Source organism: Podarcis bocagei (genome assembly GCF_964188305.1).
Source record: "Podarcis bocagei genome assembly, chromosome: 2".
Taxonomy (NCBI): domain Eukaryota; kingdom Metazoa; phylum Chordata; class Lepidosauria; order Squamata; family Lacertidae; genus Podarcis; species Podarcis bocagei.
The window spans coordinates 14,595,212-14,619,577 of NC_138126.1; the positions used below are offsets into that span (position 1 = coordinate 14,595,212).

The following is a 24,366-nucleotide window of genomic DNA, read 5'->3' on the forward strand; positions in this document are numbered from 1 at the left end:
ACAGCCCAGAGTTCCCGCCTAAACTAACTGCCGCGGACCTGAGTGAAAACTATCTACAGACCTGAGTGAAAACTATATACAGTATCCCCCTGTTGGCCCAGGGTGAACTACACTACATAACAGCAGTCACCGCTAAGCACTTCTTTCTTGAAGCAGAGGCTCCTCCCCTACAATGTCAATGATTACCGTTCTCATATTCATTCATAAAATGATTTACACATCACCCCCTCAAGGCAGCACACTGCAAGAATACACGGGCATTAAAAGCAATGCAAAACAATCAAGGCTGCTTGAGACAATGCTAAGGGGGGAGTGTGTGAGAAGAACCAGGAGCCCCTGAAGCTCTTCTGCAAGGAGGACCAAACCCCCATCTGTGTGGTGTGCGACAGGTCCAGGGAGCATGAAAACCACAAGGTGATCCCTCTGGAGGAGGCTTCCAGGGAGTTTAAGGTAGGAAATCACTCTGGATCTTAACAGGGGAATGAATAGCTGTGGATTTTTCTTGAGACGTTTTCTGCAGATTCACCCAGCGAGTCATTATCCAGTCCAAATTAGGCTAATTGTATGGGTACCACATACATGTTGTTTAATAGCAGCTGAGGAGAAGCTGGGTGGCAGGTGGGTGAGTTTAATTCTTTCTCTTCCACGGTGCCATAGCAAACTTCCTCTGAAATGTTAAGGGGTAACGGACTGAAATTTGGGGGTGGTGTATGGGTGGCTATTTGGGACAGTGCCCTAAAAGGACTAATCTGCAGGTCTAGGTATGTGTGAACTACACAATGAAAAGTGTGCTGAAGTTAAGTTTTTTGCACACAGAATTGGATGTGAATGTTATGCAGAATTGCATAGAAACATGTATGAGAAATTCATGCAATAATGCTAATTAATTTAATTTTCCCCCTATAATTTTTATTACATTTTCTGTTTTACATTTTAGAATATTAATTTAGTCTCTGTTAAAATTAAACTGATATGGATATGTGGGGAACTGAAGGAAACTGACAGAAATTAAAATTTGCTGGTTCACCTATCCCTACCCCAAACCCTGGTGTGGGCTAGGCTGACTGATTTGAAAGTGTCAAGAATGCATCCATTCCAGGGTCTGAGCGGTCTTCATACTGGAGACTGTGGTAGGCAGTGAATTGCCTTCTCTCTCTCTTTCCCTCCTCTAGGATGTGAGAGGCATCTTGCAGAGGTAAGTGGATCCTGTTCATTTGTATTAGCATTGCTCCACAAGGCCAGGAAGGGTTCAGGACCCCAGTCCATGTAACCTGGCCCTCCAGTGGCTCCTGGGGGAGAGACAGTAGACATCCACACCCAACAGCATTTCACAGGTGAAAATATGGCCCCATTTTTTCACCTTGCAGCACCCCAATTCTCTATGCAAAGACTGGGGCCAGATCACTCCTTACACTCTCCCCCCCCCCACTTTGCATTGCTGGATAATCTTCTCTGCCTCTTGTACATCATATTCATTTAATCTGGGATAGTTCCAACCCTAACCCTTCTGGTGGTTCCCTCGCTGCAAGAAGCCAAGTTACAGGGAACCAGGCAGATAGTGGCACCCGCCCTGTGGAACGCCCTCCGACCAGATGTCAAAGAGAAAAACAACTACAGTGATTTCTCGGGTTAAGAACTTACGGTAATTCATTCTGGAGGTCCGTTCATAACCTGAAACTGTTCTTAACCTGAAGCACCACTTTAGCTAATGGGGCCTCCTTCTGCCACGTTGCTGGAGCACGATTTCTGTTCTCATCCTGAGGTACAATTTCTGGGTTAGCGGAGTCTGTAACCTGAAGCGTCTGTAACCCGAAGTACCACTGTACCAGACTTTTAGAAGACATTTGAAGGCAGCCCTGTTTAGGGAAGCTTTTAATGTTTAATAGACTACAGTGGTACCTCAGGTTAAGTACTTAATTCGTTCCGGAGCTCCGTACTTAACCTGAAACTGTTCTTAAGCACCACTTTAGCTAATGGGGCCTCCTGCTGCCGCCACGCTGCCAGAGCATGATTTCTGTTCTCATCCTGAAGCAGAGTTCTTAACCTGAAGCACTATTTCTGGGTTAGTGGAGTCTGTAACCTGAAGCGTATGTAACCTGAAGCGTATGTAACCTGAGGTACCACTGTATTGTATTTTAATATTCTGTTGAAAGCCGCCCAGAGTGGCTGGGGAAACCTAGCCAGATGGGCGGGGTATAAATAATAAATTGTTGTTGTTGTTGTTGTTGTTATTACCACACCTGCAGCGGGCTGCGAAAAGGCCCAATGGGGCTTGTTGCAGACGCAGAGCAGGCACCTATGACACCTATGACACCACTTAAATCCACTGTACTTGAGCACTGTACTTATGGCTGTTCACAGAAGCAGCATGCAGGTATGAGAGGTTACATCCTCCCTTATTGCTCCTGCTTTGCACTATTCTTGGGTGCTTTTGCCAGGCAGGAATAGGTGCTTGAGCTCTGTCTGTGGTTGAAGCAAGAGAAACAAAGAAAGAACATGATGAGGCATTAAGTAAAGCAAAGAAGAGGTGGAGTGTGAGGTGACAGGAATTGAGTTCCTTCCCACCCCTTGGGAAGTGGTGCGGGTGGGGGGAGAGAAGGGAAGAACAATCGGAGGGGAGGGGAGGACCTTGTCAAATTGACAGGACTTCCACATGAGGAATAGCAAGAAGGGCGGCAAACTCATTGACCGCCCTGGGCAGTAAAAGCCTTAGCTACGCCACTGCAGGTGGGTCAGAGCAGAGGCCAGCCTCACCTGGCTCCATCTTCCCACAGTCAACAACTTGGTATGGAGAGAAACTTGCAGCTTTTCTTTTTTCTTTTTTATAAGATATTTATTGAAAGATTTTCACATTATGATCACCAAACACTTATACTACCATCACCAGAATACAACACACAAAGCAAAACAGAAAAAAGCAAGAAAGTTAACATAGAGTAGAAAAGAAATACAACAAAATCAAATGTCTGAAAACCATATTTCCATGACCTTTTGGACTTCCTCACATCTCCCATTCCTGCGTTCCCAATTATAAAATTATAAACAGCAATTTATCACCTTATTTCAACTCTTATTTTGTAATTTTCAAATATCATGTCTCCGACTTTAAATATTTTTATCAAAAACTTAAATACTTAATTTAGACATAATATTATACCAAACTTCATCTTTCTCTTAAACCTCACTTATTCTCATATATCATTCAGCTAGATTGCTGGTGCCGTGTTGTTTTCTATCCTGCATCTTCTTAACACTCATACAGTTTACAATGTTTTTGTAAATAGTCCTTAAACTTTTTCCAGTCCTCTTCCACTGCCTCTTCTCCCAGGTCTCGAATTCTGCCAGTCATTTCTGCCAATTCCATGTAGTCTATCAGTTGCATCTGCCATTCTTCCAGTGTGGGCAAATCTTGGATCTTCCAATGTTTTGCGATAAGTATTCTTGCTGCTGTTGTTGCGTACATGAAGAAAGTTCGGTCCTTCTTTAACACCCTCTGGCCAACAATACCCAAAAGGAAGGCCTCTGGTTTCTTAGAGAAGGTATACTTAAATACCTTTTTCAGTTCATTATAAATCATTTCCCAGAATGCCTTAACCTTAGGGCAGGTCCACCAGAGGTGAAAGAATGTTCCTTCAGTTCCGTTACATTTCCAACATTTATTATCAGGCAAGTGATATATTTTTGCAAGCTTGACTGGGGTCATGTACCACCTATAAATCATTTTCATAATATTTTCTTTCAAGGCATTACATGCCGTGAACTTCACACCGGTGGTCCATAACCTTTCCCAGTCAGCAAACATAATGTTGTACCCAATGTCCTGTGCCCATTTTATCATAGCGGATTTGACCGTTTCATCTTGTGTATTCCATTTTAACAGCAAGTTATACATTTTTGAAAGTACCTTAGTCTTAGGTTCTAACAGTTCTGTTTCTAGTTTCGATTTTTCCACCTGGAAACCTATCTTTTTGTCCAAATTAAAAACCTCCTTAATCTGAGCATAATGTAACCAATCTCGCACTTTATCATTTAATTTCTCCAAACTCTGCAATCTCCAAGTATCTCCATCTTTTTCTAATATTTCCCAATATTTCGGCCATTTGGCCTCCATACTGAGTCTTTTCCGGGCCTTAGCTTCCATTGGTGACAACCACCTTGGGGTCTTGTTTTCTAATAAGTCTTTGTATTTTGTCCAGACATTAAACACTGCTTTCCTGACAATATGGTTCTTAAAAGTCTTATGAACTTTTACCTTGTCGTACCACAGATATGCATGCCATCCAAAAGCATTATTAAATCCTTCCAGATCCAAAACATCAGTGTTCTCCAGAAGCAGCCAATCTTTCTTTTTTTTTTTATGAAATTTTTATTGGGTTTTCCGCTTTTATAAAGACAATACAGACACAAAAATAACACAAGACACAAACATGTATAAATTCAGCAGATCCTCTTCTCATAACCTTGTTCCCTGACTTCCCCCCACCCCCCCTCGTGCATCCCAATTCCCAGGATTATATCAGCAAGTTGGTATTTCTCCTCTTAACCATCTTATTCATTTTGTTACCTCTTTTCTAATAAAAAAATTGAATTTCCTAAGTTGGACTTAAGTTCTCTTCCATCGATTTTTCATTTTGTCTTGATTAAAAGTCATATTAACCAGACCTGAAAGTCTTAAGAGTTTTTAAGAATCTCCTCTTCCCTCCCTCCCATCCCCGGTTTTTGTCCCTTCCCAATAAAAATCCAAAGTCAAGATTCTCAGCCTGGGTTCCTCACGTCCGAGGCTTTCAAGTCCCTTTCAGTCCCTCTCCGCCGGTCTTGTTGGTAGTCCTTTATGTCAGTCGTCGAGTCTGGAAAAAGATCTTTCACCATCAAAACATATTCTCTTTCCACAAGGAGATTTGAAAGCAACTGCTGGAGTATTTCCACAAAGCCTGTATCCTCACAGTCAAAGTCCAGACGGAGGCCCCAATCATATTTCTTTATTTTAAGTTCCTGTATTCCATATTGTCCCAGAACCACCTCCTCCTTCTTCTGCATCTTTCGCAGACTTGTGGTAGATGTGTTCCCAGAGTCTCCTTGCTTGTGTTCCACAGATGTCAGCTTTTGGTTGTTGCTTCCCAAGGTTACTTTCTCTTTTTCTTGTTTAGTCTCTTCCACCTCTGTAGACATTGTTTCCCATTCAGCTGTGGATTCTTTCTCATTCAGGTCCTGAATACAAACAGCAGAGTTGCCTGTTCCCAAGGTCATAATGTTAAGTTGTTTATTCATGGCTAAGCTCTGCTCTTGTAAGATTCCCACCAATTGAAACATCCTTTCGATTTCCACTAGTAACTTTCCATCCACAGCCATTGTATCCGTTGTAGTTTCACAGAATTCCCCCTAGGGGGAATCTGGTTACTTATTAGTCTTTTCTCCAACAGTCCTTTAGCTTGTTATTGTTACTTTGTTTCCAACAATTTTAGCTCAATTATAACTCGTCTTAATCCAGAGGGATCTTAAATAGTGATTTTTCCGCTTTAAACTGCCCGTTTGACAGCTTTGACAGCTGTCAAACTCCGCAGCTCTTACACAGGCACAAAGGCAGGACGTTCCCGAGCCCGGGAGGGGGGGTTGTTCAAAACATAAAAAGGGTCTCCAAAACTCCACTCTCCAGCACAAAATTTCCTTTAACTAAATCTTGAAAGTTAGTGTCCTTTTTAACTCACCCCACCAAGGGTAGGCTCTCCAGCTTAGCTCTTATGTCGTTGCTTAGATCGTCTGCAGGGGGGGGGGTGCGGACTTCCTTTTAGCACACCCCCCGGTCGTCTCCAATTCAGGGTAAAATTTTTAAAGTCCCAATCCGTCTTACTCACGGGTAATTCTTTCAGTCCAGATTTTCAAGGAAGAAAGTCAGCGCTCTCTGGTCATGGCTCGCGGCTTCGCTCCACCGAGGTAGCGGTCGACTCTCAGTGCCACGCCACCCCCCGTATCCTCTCCGCAGCCTTTAAAAAGGCTCTTCGTGGATCAGGGGGGGCGCTTAAGGCACCCGCCGAGTCTTCAGTCCGCAGGCTTCCGCGCCTGCGGTTTTTAAGGGTCCCCGCGTCGCCGGCGCGGCAAAGACCCGTCCTCAGTGGAGCCGATTCCCTCCGCAGCTCGGAGGGAATCCGCCATTTCCAGATCGCGTCAACCCGGAACAGAAGCAGCCAATCTTTCAACCAGCAGAAAGCTGCTGATTCGTAATACAACCTTAAGTCTGGCAGGGCAAACCCCCCTCTTTCCTTGGCATCGGTTAATATTTTAAACTTTATTCTGGGCTTTTTGCCCTGCCATACAAATTTAGAGATGTCTCTCTGCCACTTCCTGAAACACTCCACCTTGTCCACAATCTGTAGGGTCTGAAATAGAAACAGCATTTTTGGCAATACATTCATCTTTATAGCAGCAATTCGGCCCAACAAGGAAAGCTTCAATCTTGACCGAAACTTGCAGCTTTTCTTGGCAGGAAAATGCGTTGCTTTCCCTCGATCTCCGGAGTGGGAGGGAGCAAGGAAATGGGGGAGAAGATAAACAACACCCGAAATCGAAAGCGACTCGGTTCACTTCCTCTCCTTCATGACAAGCTGGCGGTGGAGGCTCCTGCCTGGTAGGTAAGTCCATTCCTGAACAAAACGGCATCCGCTCAGCCTCGCCCTTGGCAGCCCCAGCAAAAGCCCCCTGCCCTTTTCCCCCTGCAGAAATGGAGCGAAGCAGAAACTCAGGCGGACCAAGGGTTAACGGGGGTTTCCTATTTCTCTTTACAAAAGGGGAACTTTCAGCTAGGAAAAGAGGGCTGGGTTTTTGCAAAACTTAAATGTGATTTCAAAAAAAAAGTTTGGCCAGGTAAACTTGAAGAGTGCTTGTTTGTCGCCCCCCCCCCCAGTTTTTAAGGGCAGGTGTCCAGTCTTCAGGGAGGGGAGGCAAGAGGGAGAGGAAATGGGTGTTGTTTCTGCAAGCCTGGGGAAAGGAAGTGGGTGGAGAGAAATGCAACTCACCCAGCAGCAGTTGGCGGCGGGGGGGAGGGCACACAACGAACCTTTGCTTGTGGCTACATCTGTAACAGCTGGCCAATATAGACGGGGAGTTGCCTGTACAAACGACACAGAAAAGGGTTCTACTTGTAAATCAGACTATGCTCAGAATATTATGTTGGTCCAACATGTTCATAAATCTGCCACTCTGTTTTTCCGGGGCTTGCCAGAGCATAATCTGGAAATGGTGAATACCTTGGTGTCAGAGTTTATTGACACAGACTGGCCCCTTTTCAAATACAGTGATTTGAAAGTATAAAGCCTTGCCAGGCTGTGGAAGAATGATTTTACCAAGAAGTTCCTTCTACCTACATGGAGGGGTCCCACAGTTCAACTGGAGACTAAAGACGGCCTCGCTCTTGCTCTGTGAACTGTCTAAATTTTATACACTCAAATAGAATTTCTAGTTTTTCTGGGAGTATTTCCTAATTATTTTAAGTTGTGCCTACTATGTGCGAGCACCTTAAAATTTGTATAACAGGACCAATTATGGAAGATACGTTTCATAAGTGAAATGCAGAGTTAGTTTTACTGGAAGAATGTGAAACGATTAATACTGAATAGTTTTTACCTTACAGGCATTTTCCCCACTCTCAAGTTCATTCACATCCTGCTGCCTCTCATCTCAACAAAGCCACAGACTCTTCCTCTATCATGGCCTCATCCTCATCCACAGATGTCGGAAAAGAAGCCACATGCCCCATCTGCAGGGAGTATCTGACAGACCCTGTGACCTTGGACTGTGGCCACAACTTCTGCCGGGACTGCATTGTAAAGTATTTTGACACATGGGAACACATGGGGGACCTGGAGTGTCCCGTCTGCAAAGCCCGGATGCAGAGAGGGAATTTCCGCCCCAATTGGCAGCTGGCCAATATAGTGGAAAAAATTAAACTCCTGCCATCAAATAAAGGGGAAAAGGATCTGTGTAAGAAACATGAGGAAAAACTCCACTTGTTCTGCAAAGAAGATGAAGAATTGGTGTGTTTGGTTTGTGAGCGATGCCCAGAACATAAATCACACACTGTGGTCATCAAGGAAGAGGCTGCCCAGGAATACAAGTGTCAGGGGTTTAGGAACAGAGGCAAGGGCAAGGGAGGAAACAGAGAGCGAAGGGGAGGAGGCAGAAGAAAAGATGAGTGATGACGACGACCCGAGATCTCCGAGTCTTTCCAGTGAATCAGAGGATTCACAGAAAGGAGCACCAGTGGCCAGGGCAAGGGGGGAGTTTAGGGGGGCACCCCAGGAAGATAGAGCCAGAGGGGACTCAGAGGAGAGCAGTTGGAAATCGGGACCAGCGTCACTGCTAGGGAGCAGGGAGGAGGAAGGGAGCCAGGGGGCAAGCGCTGGCAGCTCACCACAGGAGGGAGGGCATGAGTCAGGAGTGGCCACACCTCCATCGGGGAGCGAAGAAACGGTTAAGCGGAAAGTGGAAGGTTGGGCGCGCGCGCCAAGTTCAAATGCAGAGGAAGGCGGCGCAGTAAGCAGCCCGGAAAGGGAGCCAGGTCCTAAAGCCCGGCGCAAGGAGGCAGGAGGGTCCGGGTCAGCGTCAGAAGAATCCCGGAAGGAAGAAACCCCGGGGGGCAGAGGGACCCAGAGGAGAACAGTCAGGCGGAAAAGGTGGAGCAGGGCTAGGATATTAAGTTGGTGCACAAGGGGCGGAGAATCAGACGGAGCTTCGCCGATCTAGCTACTAGACGTAGAGTTGCACGCAGCAGCTTGAAAATGGAAACTGTAACTCAATAAAGACTTTTACTTAATGATCGCTGGCTAGCGTGATCCTCTGTGAGCTAGGATCTTCGAGCAGCTCTGACAACAAGGTAGGATGTTTTTTTGACACTTGCTAACATAATCCTTTCATCTCTCTCTCAGTGTATATAATATGCTCTCAATGTTGCTGTAAAGCAAACGTCACAAATTGCTAATCTGTACATTCATGAGAATCAGAAATTTGGCCTCATTTCTGTGTAAGCTAACTTGTTCTGCTCACAAAGCAACTTTTAAAAATGTTTTTTGTTTTTGTTTTTAAAAGCACTGTTTTTCTGTACTTGTGCCAAATGGCACTTGTGTTTAATAATAATAATAATAATAATAATAATAATAATAATAATAATAATAATAATAATAATAATAATAAACTGTAGAATAAAGAAATGGAAGTTCTCATGCATTAGATTTTTAAATGTACATCAAAAAAACCCTAGAAACTCCCAGAACGATTATTAAGCAAAAATTGAACGGTAGGGCCCCAGGCACTAGAAGTAAGTATACTATTAAAGACCCCTCCTGCCCTAATCAAATCTTAGATTTTGTTTCCTCTTTAGACAATCATCTGTCGTCAATTGGAGCATCTGAGGAAAGAGAGAGAGAAAATTCTGGCTTACGACGCAAACATGGGAAACGAAAGCAATGAACTGCTTGTAAGTGTCACCATTACTATAAAGGGGATAAGTACTGGAAGGACCAAGTCATGATGTGGTCCCATGATTGAGTGATTTACCATAGAATTGTTAATGAAGGTCTTTCTAAAGACTCTGGCCTCTTCTTTTCCTCTTTCTTCCTGCCTCTTGAAGAAATTAACAGAAACTGAGAGGCAGAATACACTGAAGAGGTTCAAACAACTGCACCAGTTTCTGGAAGAAGAAGAAAAGCGTCTGCTGAATGAAATAGATGAGATGAAGAAGGAGATCACAAAAAGAAGGGATGAGCAGCTGGGTAGACTCTCAGAGGAACTCTCCTCTCTTGAAAGGAGCATCCGAGAGATGGAGAAAAAGAGTCAGCAGCCAGCGAGTAAACTCCTGCAGGTGAGACTGTGGCAGGAACAGCCCAAAGTGCCTCTCTCAGAGTTTAAATACACTGACCTTTTGCCTCGCTCTTTCCAGGCTGTGCCAAAGTTCTCTTTTCTTTCCCCCACAGAACTTCCTCACAAAAACTCACTCTTTAAAGCCGAGTGCAACAAACGGCAATTCAGTTCTTCTGTGGATTGCTGTTTGCTTTGATTCTGCTTTAAAGAGCAGATTTTTGCACGGAAAGCTCCAGGGGGGGGGGGAGATCCTTGGACAACTATTTGTTTATTTATTAAATTTATATACCTCCCTATACCTGGAGGTCTCAGGGTGGTTCACAGGATAAAATTACAATATATAAAAATATAAAAACACAAAAAATATAAATATTGTTTAAAATAAAAATATAAATAAAAAATATAAAAGCACAGAATACATAATCCAAATAAAAACAGAAACAATAACCCCTCAAAAAACACATTTTAAAAGGTCATTGGATGACAATCAACCAAAGGCCTGGTTAAAGAAGAACATTTTTGCCTGGCGCCTAAAGGTGCATAATGGGGAGAGCATTCCACAAATAGGGAGCCACTGCAGAAAAGGCCCGTTCTCATGTGGCCACTCTCTGGACCTCTCGTGGAGGGGACACATGAATAAGGGCCTCAGAAGATGATCTCAGGGTCCGGGCAGGTTCATATGGAAAGACACGGTCCTTTAGGTATTGTGGCCCTGAGCCATTTAAGGCTTTATAGGTCAAAACCAGCACTTTATTTGGCAATTTTATTTGGCAAAGGAAACACCTGAGAGTGGATACTATTCCAATGCGGACTCCTATGCAGAAAGGAGGACTGACAGTACCTATTTAGCTAAATAGTATGATGCTGTCCAACTCACGTGGTTAAATTTAAGGAGATCTCAGAAATTGGAAATGAAACTCTTTCAGTTGGAACCCTTGTTCATAAAGTCTCCTGTGGCCAATATACTATGGATACCTTGGAAAAACAGAGGAGAAGATCCCATGAATTTTCATCAGGTTTAAAAAAATAATAATCAGAAACTAATCTGGGGAACTGAACAAGATCAGAAAGATAAAAACTGAGAGAAATTGAAATGGTTAGATTCATCCATCCCTATCCAAAACTTTGGAGTTTGTCACCCCAGAGGGGCAGAAGGCATCCCTTACAGGGTCTGATGGGTCTTCCATTATACGGCCTGTGGTAGGCAGTGAATCCCATTCTTCTTTTCCTCTTTTCCCTTCTAGGATGTGAGAAGCACCTTGCAGAGGTAAGTGAATCCTGCTCATTTCCATTAATATCACTCTGTGAAACTGTGAAAGGTCCAGGAAGACAGGAAATAAAACCTGCCCCTCCAAGCTCTTAGGATGTGGTGAAAGGTTCCAACAAGGGAGCAGGAGTTGAGGTGTGTGTCATGTTCCTGAAAATATCTCAGCTGCAATACGTAACTTCAAGGTGTCACACGGGTTCATGATAAGATGATAGAAGGAACATTTCACTTTTGTCAACAGCAGCAATCATCTTTTTCTCCTTCACATTCTTCTTGCATGTTGTAGGTAATGCAGCTGAAACGGAAAAACTCTGAGCAGGATGGTATCACTTGATTCTACTTCTCCATTTGAGTACGGTAGATTTAGCCCTTAGATGTCTGGCTTTGGAGTCCCTAGTAAGGAGGAATCTTCTCCCCTCTGTGCCTCCATTCCTTTGTGTCTCCCTCTCTGCTTTCTACATTCTCTTTCCTCTTCTCAATTGCTTTCTTTTGCTGCACTCAGAAATTCTGCAATTGAATGGGTTAATGATTATTTTCCCCTGCAGGTGTCAGCAAAGGGAGACATTTAAGGATCCACAAGCTTTCCCACCAAAGTTGAAGAGGAGGATCTCAAAATTCCACGTTAAAAATCCCATTCTGTATGCTGTGATGAAGGAAATCAAAGGTATTGCAAGAATTTTACACTGGACAATATATTAGTCTGAAAGTTGAACATTCCATACTCTTACTGTATTTTATTTACTCTTGCCACAGACAGCAATAAGAGCAAAGTCAGGATTTATTTTTGTTCCAGGGTTCAGTTCACAGTTGTACTGAACCTCCTTTTCATATTTGTTCTTTATACTCCTCTTATGTTTTCCCATCCGGAAGGGCATTAGAACAGCTCTTGACAAACACACAGTTACTCCACTCCCAGCTCAAGCTAGTTTCCTAGCTGTGGAGTTATCTCCTACCATAAGTTCTCACTTCTTCCTCAGACTCCCACCAGCAGCTGACATATCTAGTGCTGCAACCATCATGATCTCCTAGGTGTTCTTGTGGTGTTTTGTTTTTTTAAATCTCCATGAAAATTCACCAGCATCTCTTGACATTTATATTTCTACAGGAGTTTCTGGTGGTGCTGGTGGTTTAATGCTCACTAAATTCATCAGCATATTTCATCAGCAAATTTCTCCTAAGAAACAGATATTTGGCTTATGTACACAATTCTTCAAGCAGTTTTCAGTAAGAGAATTCTATTTTGTGGGTGACTATTCCTGGGTTAGCGGAATCTGCAGAGTTTCCCCTAATATATCAGTTGGCTGGAGAACTGCATAGCAAAATTCAGATAAATGTGTGTTTTGAAGGACTGCTGTGCTTCAGTTCCCGTATTGTTTCAGAAAATGTGAATGCAAAATAAATTCAATTTCTGCGCCATTCTTGCTTCTACCAAAATGTTTGTTAAGAATCTGAAAGAATTTTAATTGTTTGGTCAGGCAAATTCTTCCTCTGCAAGTTTAATTTGTCATTATGATTAACAATTCTGACTTCAGTAATTGATTTTTCATCCGTTTACCTGGGGCAGCTGTTAAGGTTGTAGACAGCTCTCCCTTGCATTCTTTTAATACATTGATATTGCAGTGTTTCTGTCATTTCTCAGTTTAACATTTTTTTTTATTTTTATCTCTTCGTACAGTTTTCTTATGTGTAATTGTTGGTTCTATATCTTAACATTGTACTTGACATAAAGAAACAATTGATATTATGTCATTTAGTGAAAATGTTGTCACAAAATTATTTGAGGTATAGAAGTCTAACTCTCAGTCTTTATATCTCTTTGCTTCCTCAGATGTTCTGTCATTCGGAAGAAATCCTCAGAAAGGTAACTTTTGTGATGGACCAAATTCAAGCACGACTTGGGAGCTGGTATTTCATTGGGATTAAATAGTCTGTCCTTTCCTTGGTGTTATTCTAAGAGGGAGGAGTACTTCTCGTTCCCCTCAGTCTTCTCGTTCCCCTTTTGCTTTTGCTGGATCTTTTGGTCTTGCCCACATCTGAGCATGATTTGACTGTTAATTAGCACTTTTGCTCTGTTCTAATTAGATGAGTAGTCCTCACACCCAAATACCTGAATTTATCTATGAAGAGAGCATCTTCAGTCTTTCCCATTCATACCAGTAGGAGTTCCCTGCTGCATTTGTTGCTGTCTTCTAATTTACTGGTTCTAATCATGCTGATTTAGTACCAGCAGGGCATGTGCACAGAGAGCTGCCAGATTCCACTTGTTTTTTTCAAAATAATTCCCTGCCCAGGAAGTAAAAAAAAAAAACAAAAAACGGGGGCGGGGGCTGCTGGTCATGGATTAAGCAGCAGAAAGGAGAGCCCCCAGAGAAAATATTTTAAAATACGGATTTCTCACTCTGAAAAACAAGTATTATGAAGTAAAGAATACAGAAATTTTTCAAGCAGGAATGTAATCTGGAATAGTGAAAAATTAAACACAACTCCTTAATTTTGGGCTGGACACCAAGCTTATCGGCCAGAAAAGAATTCCAAGCAAAAGGCTTGTGAAAACAAAAATGGACAATTAGAAATGATTTGACCTCTTGCATTTAAATAGCAGAAGGAAAAAAGAAAGGACTAATTTCTAGAACAGTAAGATATTTGAAATTTCGGAGCAAATAACTGAACTGTAATGGCTTGGGGTTCTCTCCCACAGATGTCAGACACTCTGGTAGTAATTAACTCAGATTTATTGCTCAAACACATAAAGCATTGTGAAGCTCAGTCCTTGGCGTGTTCCCCCAAGTTTGCTGTTACCAAGTCTGAGCTCCGCCCCTTCTTTTTCCAACAACAAAACCCCCACTTTCTCTTTTTCTCTTTCCCGCTTCTCACAGACTTTCTCGAACCTATGATTTTTCGGATCGACTATTTCCGGTGTCCCTGTCTCTGAGTCCGAGCTGAAACTGACACTCTGTGTTTCCCCCCTCGGGCTCCCCCCTTCCTACTCTTTGTTCTCAGAGGCCAGGTTTTTACTGCAGCTTGGCTGTTCCTCCCCCGTCTCGCATTCCAGCCTAATCTTGTCTCCCTGCCTCCATGCGTTCTCAGTCTCTGGCTGTGGAGTCACAGGCGGCACGGAGCTGACACCACCCCCTCCTCTAAGCCCCCCTTCCTCCTCCTCCTCTGCTTCACTGCCTGCCATGAAGGGCTCTCTCGGTTCAGGTTCCCAGCATACCTCACTCTCCTCAGCTGCTTCTTTGCTGATCTCAGCCCCTTCCCTCCACCCTATGGGCTTGGGTTTGTGGGGGTACCTATAGTGAAACTGCCTCTGCAAGTCTGGGGCATGCAAATCTGGGCTTCTTACCCAGGAGTTTTCCTCTGGGCCACAGCCTTTCCAGGACACTAAATACTGCAACTGTCTTCTACACAACCTTGAATCCAAAATCTCTTGGACCTCAAACTCCTCCTGATCTTCCACCATAACTGGAAGAGGGGGGCCCTGCTTTGGTTCCTGGTAGTGGTGTGCAGGCACGTATGGTGACAGGAGAGCCCTATAAAACACAGGGTATAACTTTATTGTGGTTGGCAGTTTTAAGTTTGAACAATACAGGGTTTACCTGCTCGGATCACTTCAAATGGCCCCAACTGCCTTGCCTCTAACTTCTTACACCTCCCCTTCGTTGGTAAGTCCTTTGCGGACAACCACACCTTATCTCCCACCTTGATCTCCTCCCCCTGCTGCTTATGCTCATCTGCACTTCTCTTGTACGCTATTTTAGCTGCTTCAAGGCTCTCCCTCAGTAATTGTTGTAATGCCTACATCTCTCCCACGAACTGTTCCACTGATGGCACCAATAGAGGGCTCCACGGCTCCGGAAACGCTCTCGGATGTCTTGCATAGTTGGCCAGAAATGGTGTTTGTTGGGTGGACGTATGCACTGCATTATTATACGCAAACTCTGCTAGTCCCAATTTGTCCACCTAGTTTTCTTGCAGGTAGGTCACATAGCAACAAAGGTATTGCTGCAAAGTAGCATTGGTCTCTCTGACTCCCCTTTGGTTTGTGGGTATGTCACTGAGGTCAGGCACACTTCTACCTCTATAAGCTGCATCAGCTTCCACTAAAACTGTGAGGTAAACTGTGTTCCTCTGTCTGAAATCACCCACAACGGCAACCCGTGCAGCTTGAACACATGGTTGACAAAGAACCTTTGTAAGTCCTTCTTGGTCTTAGACTTCTGCCACTCTAACACCGCTGTCACCTTTGCCCGATCCATGTACACCCCGTTTGGCGACCCCCAAACTCCACTTCTCTCACGTGGAACTGGCATTTCTCCAACCTTGCATATAGTCTGTGCGCCCTCAGTCATTGCAACACCTCCGTCATGTGTTGTATGTGCTCTTCAGGGCTCTCTGAGTAGATCAAGAGATCATGAAGATAAAGAAAAAACCGATTTGTCTAAAAGGTCTGCCAGTACGTGATTGATGAAGGCCTGGAAGGTGGCAGTGGCCAATTGTAATCCAAACAGCATCACTAGGTATGCAAAGGCCTGGTATTGAAGGCCATCTTCCACTCATTGCCTTGCCTCACACGTATCAAATTGCAGGCTCCCCTCAAGTGCAACTTGGTGAAAATTTTCGCTGACCTCAACCTCTCCAGCAAATCTCCAGTCTGCAGCAAAGGGTATTGACTGCGGCCTTAGTCGGCCGGATAAACCCCCACTCCAAATTCTTCTGCAAAAACTCCCTCAGTTCAGCTAATTCCGCTTCTGACATGGAGTAGACGGCAGGTGGGTATCTCGGCCCCCTGGCACCAGGTCTATTTTGCAGTCATAGGGTCTGGGGGGGGTAACCTATCTGCCTCTTTCTCACAGAACACGTCCCTATAGGCCCTATACTGTAGGGATATGGAACTCTCTTCTCCCATGAGTTTCCCTCCTATCGCCGCCCCCTTGGCTCCCACCTCTCTAGGTGCTTCCAGCCCCAAACAGTTTGCTTGGCAGTAGGCTGAAGAAAACATTAAGGAACGTTGCCCCCACGCTACTACTGGGTCATGTTTCATGAACCACGTCATTCGCAGGACTAGGGGATAGGTGGCTAACTTGGTGATGTGGAACCTCATCATCTCTTGGTGACCCACCCCCTCCACCCTCAACGTGGATCAAATAAAATATAAATTAATATAATATAATATAATGTAGACTGCAATAATGGCAAAAAGGATGAACAATTTTATGTATAAATATTTAAATAAAACCAATGTGGCTTACTAGCAGGAAGACAGATGTCTAGTTTAATAGGTAGAGTGCTGAATAAAATAGATATAATAAGAACAAATAAATCGAAAGCTGGTATACTAGTACTGGATATCTTTAAGACATTTGACTGTGTAGAATGGCCAGTATTAAAAATTATTGTAGAAGATTAGGATTTGGAGAACGATTTAAGGGATTAATAAATCAATTATATTTGCTTTTAGACAGAGGCTATTTTACTCTCAGTTTCTCTGTGTTTCTTCCTTCCGGAGATGGCTTCATGCTGCCAGCCTTTACCGGAGCCTTTTACCGGGACAAAAAAACACCACCCGGTTCTTCTGCTGGAACTGTGCCTGTGGTGCCCTGTGGCCCCAATCCCTGGACCCGAAACTGATGTTCAGGAGGCCTACTCAAGAGTAGAAGACCAGCAGAGATGCACACCTGGCTGGTGTGTTCTCCCCCTCCTGGCAGTTCGCTCGGGAGATTTGTACTTCTTCTCCAGCCCGAACATCTCAGCAACTGACCCCTTTAGGGTGTCAGCACACTTCTTAGCTCTCAGCAGAGTTGGGCAACAGCAGTCCATCCAGACAGACACAGCAGCACAACATTTTGGCTGAACTACTTTATTTACATATAAACACTCGGAGCTTCCCATTTCAGCTCCCTCCCTCTTCAGCATCACACAGCAAAGAGAAAGACCAGAAGGATAACAACCCTACATATCGGAACACAGTAATATAAACATCCTGTATGTGAGGGATGGCATAGGCATTAGCCAGTAGGCTCTCACTACAGCCAACTTGTCCTTGAGGTGGTAAAACTGCCAAGTTCAGTTTCTGCATAGCTTATTTCAAGATGCTTAAATATATAAATACAGGTGTGTTTTCAGGATATTAAAGGAGTTTTAGGATCATTGTTGCCAAAGTCTAAATCTTTTAACTCTTAGTTAGATAGCCTTTAGCCTCCTTTAGGCCAATAAATGTTTGTGTAGTGGTATCATTGTTGTAAGAAAACAATGCTGGAGGTTTGTAAGGGAAGGACATTTGTTAGGTTGCCTTGCCTACATAGATTTCTTCTCTCTGCTTTGAGTGTAAGCCTCTGGGCAATTCACACAGAGAGATTCAAAGGAGCACCCTTTTTCTCCTCTTGCTCCATCTATACCTTCTCTCCTTTACTTCATAGAAGAGCTGAGGGAATATTTTCTGGCTTCTTGAAGGGTGACTGGAATGCGGGGGTGGGCAGGGAAATAAAATACGTTGAGGAAAAAGGAACAAAAAACATTATTTAAAAACCCACAGGGAAAGTAAGGTACCGTAAATTCCGCTCCAAAACAGACACTTTTTTGCTCCGAGAAAGTAAGGGAAAATGCCTGTGCGTGTTAAGGAGCGAATGCACGGATCAGAGCCATGGCTGCCGTCAGTCAGGCAAAGCGGGAGCCACTTACACGCTCTACGAGGCTCTCACTTTGCTTTCTTTAAAGCGACCTGGAGCCAGGAAGGAGGGAGGGAAGGAGAGCCATAGCAGCAAAGCCGGCAGCAGCCGCTTACACGGGAGGAGGGACAGACGCTAGCAAAGGTCTGCGCGCTCTCTAAACAGAGCAATGAGGCTGCAGAGAGACGGCAGGAAAGATAAAATTTAAGCAACCAGCAGCAAAATAAAACCAACCTTGAGCTCTGAGCCAGCGCAGTGAAAACCAGGAAGTAAAAAAAAAGGCTGGGGAGGGCATGAGGGAGAGGGGAAAACTTCGCAAATCCCCCGCGTCTCAGCTGATCGGCTGGGATGGAGCAGCTTGTTTTCAGGCAGGATAGATTTGAGCATTGTCTGGGTCCTAGTGCCCCTACCGCTTTTTTGTGCTCCATTCTATTGCTGCTGGTGGCTGCTTATCATTCAGGCTGCAAGGAGGAGCACTTTTACACAGCTAATGGCGAATCCCCTGCAATCCAAGTCCTCCTCACTTGCTCAAATCTATTCCGCTTCAAAACAAGGAGCGGAAGGAAAAGGCTGCAAACTGTTAAATGGAAAAAAAAACCAGGCACAGGGCAAATACCTTAAGTATACCTTTAAAGCAACAGTGCTCTTTCCCTCCCTCCCTCCCCGCGGAAAAGCTCCTTGTCCTTTGAGTTCTTTTCCTTCCCTCCCCACTTAAAACGTGGTTACAAAGCACGGATCCACATGGATCCTCAGGATTTTTGCATTGGGCTACCCCAAACTCACTGTCAGATCACATGTCTGTGGCCACAGCATGAACCATAAAAATCATACATCCACTGTTTCATTTAGAATATTTTTTCCTCGTTTTCCTCCTCTAAAAACTACATGCGTGTTATGGTCAGATGCGTGTTATAGAGCGAAAAATACGGTATATATTTCGAGGTGCATCTGGGAAAAAGAGGGGAGTGTCCCAATGCTGAATGAAATGTGAGGAAGACCCATTTATCTGAGAGGAAATCTGGTCAGGATGTCAATCTCTGTCTCAGCTGATTCTGCCTTTCTTCTCTTTCCCTCATTTATTCCTCAACAGCAAATGTCATTCTGGATCTAGACACAGCCTATCCCAGGCTCATCCTGTCCAGGAATCGGAAAAGTGTGAGAAGGGGAGACAAATCTCAAGACCTGCCCGACAATCCTGAGAGATTCAGCAGCCAGCCTTGTGTGTTAGGATGTGAGGGATTCACAGCAGGCAGACATTTCTGGGAAGTCAATGTGGAAAGTGGGAAATGGTGGGCTCTGGGGGTTGCCAGGAAGTCTGTGAGGAGAAAGGGCATCTTCCCCTTAAGCCCTAAGGGAGGGATCTGGGCTGTGGGGATGGATGATGCTGAGTACTCAGTTTACACTTCCCCTGATTCCTCTCCTCTGTCCCTGAGTGAGGAGCCCAGGAGGATCCGGGTGACTCTGGACTATGAAGGGGGATGTGTGTCTTTTTCTGACGCTGACTCAGGAGCCGAACTCCACACATTCTCAGGGGCCTCGTTCTCCAGAGGGACCCTCTTCCCTTTCTTTTATCTGCGGGGATATCAAACCCACCTCAGTATCTCCTGAGGAGACGAAATCTGCCTCTCAGGCCCAGTTGGAGTTTCTCTCCACATCAGAATGACTGAGATGAAAACATTTGCCAGTTTTGATCTCTTTGCAGAGAACATTTGAGAGGAGTCACAATTGGCAGAAATAAGAAAAGAAACAAAACTTGGGATTTCTCTTTCCTTCCCTTTCCCAGAATTTCCCCTGCACCTGAGTCCTTAACAGACTATAACACTTTAACCATGTCAATTAACAATCTGTTCAGCAAAAGGGTTCGGCCTCTACCAACTTTAACCTGCTTTTCATTGCTTGCCTACACCAACTGTTCAAATACACACGTATTCCTAGAAAACAGTCCCTTTCCATTTTGCTACTAAAGCTCATTTTAAGTTGTTACCTCACACATACTGTTTGCATTTCCTTCCAACTAAAGCACCAACTTAACCCCCCCCCCCTGCAAATTTTATCCTCACCACTTCTACACTTCCTCAGGCATAAGTAGCTCTGAATTCTGTGAGGCCTCTGGCTCATTGTTTTTGGGATAGCTTCATTAATCTTTTTTATTAACAATTGGATTCTCTGCATCAGGGGTAGCCAACATGGTGTGTCCTGGATGATGTTGGACTACAACTCCCATCAGCCCCAGCCAGCATGGTCAGGAGTCAGAGATGATGGGAGTTGTAGTCCAGCAACTTGGCTATGTGTGCCCTATGTAAGGCACATGGAGACTTTGCTGTGGTCCCCAATTTGGTTATGGGATGCCCCCCCAATGACATTTTTTCAATGTCATTTTAATCTTTAAAAATATATTGTTTTCTCTGTTGCTGGTTTTTGATGCTCTGTTAATTGTTCATGATATTATGCTGTTAAGGTTTTGCATTAGTTTTTGTTTTTTGAGGGAACAGCTTTTGTATTATTTTCAACCTTTTTTTCTTCTGGATTTCAAATTTTGGTTATTTGGGAGGTATATGCAAGTTGAAAAAAAGAAGCAATATTAAAGAAAAGCTCCTAAACCTCCATTGCAGGATGTTGAGGAGCCCCAGTGATGTGTCATTGATGTGATGTGTCATTGATGCAATAATAGTGCCTTAGTCATGGATTGATGCTGGACTATCCACACATCCACTGTGCTTCAGTAGCTATTCTGCAATATTTCCAGAATGTTTCTCTGTTATTGCCGTTTGGAAGGGTGCTCCTGGGCTGTAATGAAGCAAAAGGGGACCAAACATAAAATCACAACAGGCATGAAAATTTATGGGATTTTTGAAGGAAGCAACAGGACATGGACTGATAAGAAATGAAGAAGTTATGACCATTGCAAACATTTGTAGGCAGAAATGGTCTTGAAACTGGGATTGCATGAGTTCCCAGAGAGATATTATCACAATTACACAATAAAAGGAATATGTATATATCCTGGGAGTGTTTTCACTTTGTGTTGGAGTGGGATGATTGCTGAGAGCTCTGACTGGGTGAATGTGGGCTGAGGATCATAGTCAAAAAAGAAATTATTTTAATATATTCAAAGCTGGCACCCATCTGTCTAGGGAGACAATGCACGAGTGAGCCTTTGGGGCTTAAGTCAAACTCGGAAGGTTACAGCGCCTGCTGTGGCTGTAGAGACCAGTACAGGAAAGGAGGAGGGAAGAATCGCAACGAGAGAAGCCCGCTCATGCTCTCCCTTTGTGCCAGCGGTCTCTCTGGAACGTGCTCCTTCTGGGGACTCGACTGGCGTCCATCCAGGGGTTAATGTTGCCAGCCTTCATGTCATGTTTGCAGATACAGTGGTACCTCGGGTTACATACACTTCAGGTTACAGACTCCGCTAACCCAGAAGTAGTACCTCGGATTAAGAACTTCAGGATGAGAACACAAATCATGCTCCGGTGGTGCAGCAGCAGTAGCAGCGGGAGGCCCCATTAGCTAAAAGGCTGCTTCAGGTTAAGAACAGGTTCAGGTTAAGAACGGACCTCCAGAACGAATTAAGTACTTAACCAGAGGTACCACTGTATCTCTGTAACACAGAGGAAGTCTGCCAGTGGGCCTGGTGCCTGAAGCCAGCTCCCAGCCAGATCAGATCCCAGAGCAGAGCAGGGGACATAAGATGTCTATGCCAGGAGAAGAAGGCAGTCACCGCTAAGCACTTCTTTCTTGAAGCAGAGGCTGCTTCCCTACAATGTCAATGATTTCCGTTCTCATATTCATTCATAAAATGATTTACACATCACCCCCTCAAGGCAGCACACTGCATAAAGCACACAGGCATTAAAAGCAATGCAAAACAATCAAGGCTGCTTGAGACAATGCTAAGCAGCTGTGCAGGCCTGCCAGGATATAAACAGCAACAGCCAATCGGGTCAGTTCTGAGCTGCTGAGTCATTTGCAGGCAGGGAAACTCCCTGAAGCTGAAAACTGAGAAGGTGAAAGTCAGCTGTGCCTTCACCGTGAGGCAGAGCCATGGCTGGTTCTGGGGGTCTCGTCCAGGATCTCTCTGCTGAAGCCACTTGTCCCATCTGCCTGGATTACTTCAAGGATCGCTTTATTGGCCAAGGGAGCCGGCATACAACTTCTGGGTCATGTGGCCAGCATGACAAAGCCGCGCAGTGCACGGAAATGCCGCTTACCTTCCCGCCTGAGCGGTACCTATTTATCTACTTGCACTTTGACGTGCTTTTCAACTGCTAGGTTGGCAGGAGCAACAGGAGCTCACCCCATTACGGGGATTCAAACCGCTGACCTTCTGATCGGCAAGCCCTAGGCTCTGTGGTTTAACCACAGCTCCACCCGCATCCCTACATAATTAGGCAACAGGTAAAAACATTCCTCTTCTCCCAGGCCTTTGGTGGTCTCTTGAACTATGAGGGGGTGGGCAGGCTATTGCTTTTGTTTGTTACCTTGTTATGTAGTTTTGTGTGGACGCTGCGGGTTGCGAACATGATCTGTGCGGGAGGCACGTTCGCAACCCGCAGCGTCCGCAACCTGCAGCGCTGCGTCTGCACACGCATGGGTTGCGATTTGGCATGTCTGCGCGTGCGCAAGTGCCGAAACCCCGAAGTAACCCGTTCCGGTATGGAACCCGTTTGGCAGGTCCGTAACCCGAAAACGCACAACCTCAAGCGTCTTTAACCTGAGGTATGACTGTATTGTAAACCAACCTGTGGTCCTCAGATGAAGGGTGTCAGGGGTTTAGGAGCAGAGGCACGGGCAAGGGAGGAGACAGAGAGCGAAGGGGAGGAGGCAGAAGAAAAGATGAGTGATGACGACGACCCGAGATCTCCCAGTCTTTCCAGTGAATCAGAGGATTCACAGAAAGGAGCACCAGTGGCCAGGGCAAGGGGGGAGTCTAGGGGGGCACCCCAGGAAGATAGAGCTAGAAGGGACTCAGGGGGGAGCAGCTGGAAATCGGGACCAGCGTCACCGCCAGGGAGCAGGGAAGAGAAAGGGAGCCAGGGGGGAAGCGCTGGCAGCTCACCACAGGAGGGAGGGCATGAGTCAGGAGTGGCCACGCCTCCATCGGGGAGCGAAGAAACGGTTAAGAGGAAAGTGGAAGGTTGGGCGCGCGCGCCAAGTTCAAATGCAGAGGAAGGCGGCGCAGTAAGCAGCCCCGAAAGGGAACCAGGTCCTAAAGCCCGGCGCAAGGAGGCAGGAGGGTCCGGGTCAGCGTCAGAAGAATCCCGGAAGGAAGAAGCCCCGGGGGGTAGAGGGACCCAGAGGAGGACAGTCAGGCGGAAAAGGTGGAGCAAGGCTAGGATATTAAGTTGGTGCACACGGGGCGGAGACTCAGACGGAGCTTCGCCGATCTAGCTACTAGACGTAGAGTTTGCGCGCAGCAGCGTGAGAATGGAAACTGTAATGCAATAAAGACTTTTACTTAATGATCGCTGGCTAGCGTGATCCTCTGTGAGCTAGGATCTTCAAGCAGCTCTGACAGTAAGCTCCGTCTCATCATTGTGGGCATCTACAGCCTCGAGGAGGGGAGAGAAACAGGTGCCTACTAGCGAGCTCACGAACGGCAGACGACATGACGGCTGAGCAGCAGATAGAGGACCTCAGAAAAGCAGTGGCACAACTGAACGCCGAGGTTCTCGCATCCAGGAAGAGAGAGGAGGAGGCAGCTGCCGCCTGCAGGGATCTCCAGGTCAGGTTAGACGTGCTGACAAAGCAGACACCCCGGCAGGAGGGAATTGGGTTGGCGAGACGGACAGGCGGGCTAGTCTCTCACTTCGATGGGAACCTGCAACAGTATCCCAACTTTAGAGCCGACGTACTGTGCGCACTGCAACTGCTGCATAAAGACTTTAGAGATGAACAAGAGAGAGTGGGGTTCATCATGTCCCATCTGCATGGGGATGCGAAAGCATGGCTACGCAATTTATGGAGAGATAAGGATCCGGCGCTCCAGAATGCGGATGCCTTTATTAAAGCGATGGATGGGTGCTTTTTATCAAGTATTGACGTGGATCTTGCACGGAAGGAGGTGCATGGGCTGAGACAAGGGAGGGCCAGCGTCAGGCAGTATCATGCCCGCTTTTTCGCCTTGGTCAGTGCCCTGGAATGGGACAGAGATTCGGCTCCGGTAAGAGACCTCTTTTGGGAGGGGCTGCACAACTCGATTACAGATGAGATCGCGAGGGGGGAGAGACCCCGAACCACCCAGGAGGTCGTTCAGAGGGCACTGGCAGTGGGGGTGAGGCTGGAAGGACGTCCGTGGAGCAGGGAAGAAGGGCGTGGAGGGCGCGAACCAGCCGGGGGCCCCTCCTTCCTTCCCAGAGAAGCAGCGCGGGCGCAATCCACGCCTCCGCCAGGAGGAGGAGCCGAACCTATGGAGGTTGGAGGTGCAAGGGCTCAGTCAGCAACCAGAGCCCTAGCACCGGCAGCAGTGAAAGCGAAGCCTCCTAGAGGGAACAGGAAGTGTTACGTCTGTGAGGAACCAGGGCATATGGCAAAAGAGTGTCCCCAGAGGCCCCACAAGCTCACTGCAGCCTCGGCAATGGTGAC

General features: G+C 45.6%; 1 protein-coding gene across 3 annotated transcripts; it reads left to right on the plus strand.

Annotated features, from left to right (window-relative positions):
- The first annotated feature begins 381 nt into the window (after nt 1–381).
- On the plus strand, nt 382–20,780 carry LOC308580715 (tripartite motif-containing protein 10-like). Of its 3 annotated transcripts, XM_081182781.1 has the most exons (10): nt 382–450; nt 1,173–1,195; nt 6,482–6,622; nt 7,625–8,106; nt 9,369–9,466; nt 9,620–9,850; nt 11,094–11,116; nt 11,662–11,780; nt 12,945–12,977; nt 18,872–20,780. In XM_081182781.1, exons 3-10 carry the CDS (start codon nt 6,486–6,488, stop codon nt 19,387–19,389), a joined length of 1,641 nt encoding a protein of 546 aa, XP_081038907.1. In that variant the 5' UTR covers nt 382–450; nt 1,173–1,195; nt 6,482–6,485; the 3' UTR covers nt 19,390–20,780. The 3 variants fall into 3 exon arrangements, with proteins under 3 accessions (XP_081038907.1, XP_081038908.1, XP_081038909.1); XM_081182782.1 differs by lacking the exon at nt 1,173–1,195 and having other exon boundaries at nt 390–450; XM_081182783.1 differs by lacking the exon at nt 1,173–1,195 and having other exon boundaries at nt 398–450; nt 6,482–6,626.
- The last annotated feature ends 3,586 nt before the right edge of the window (nt 20,781–24,366 follow it).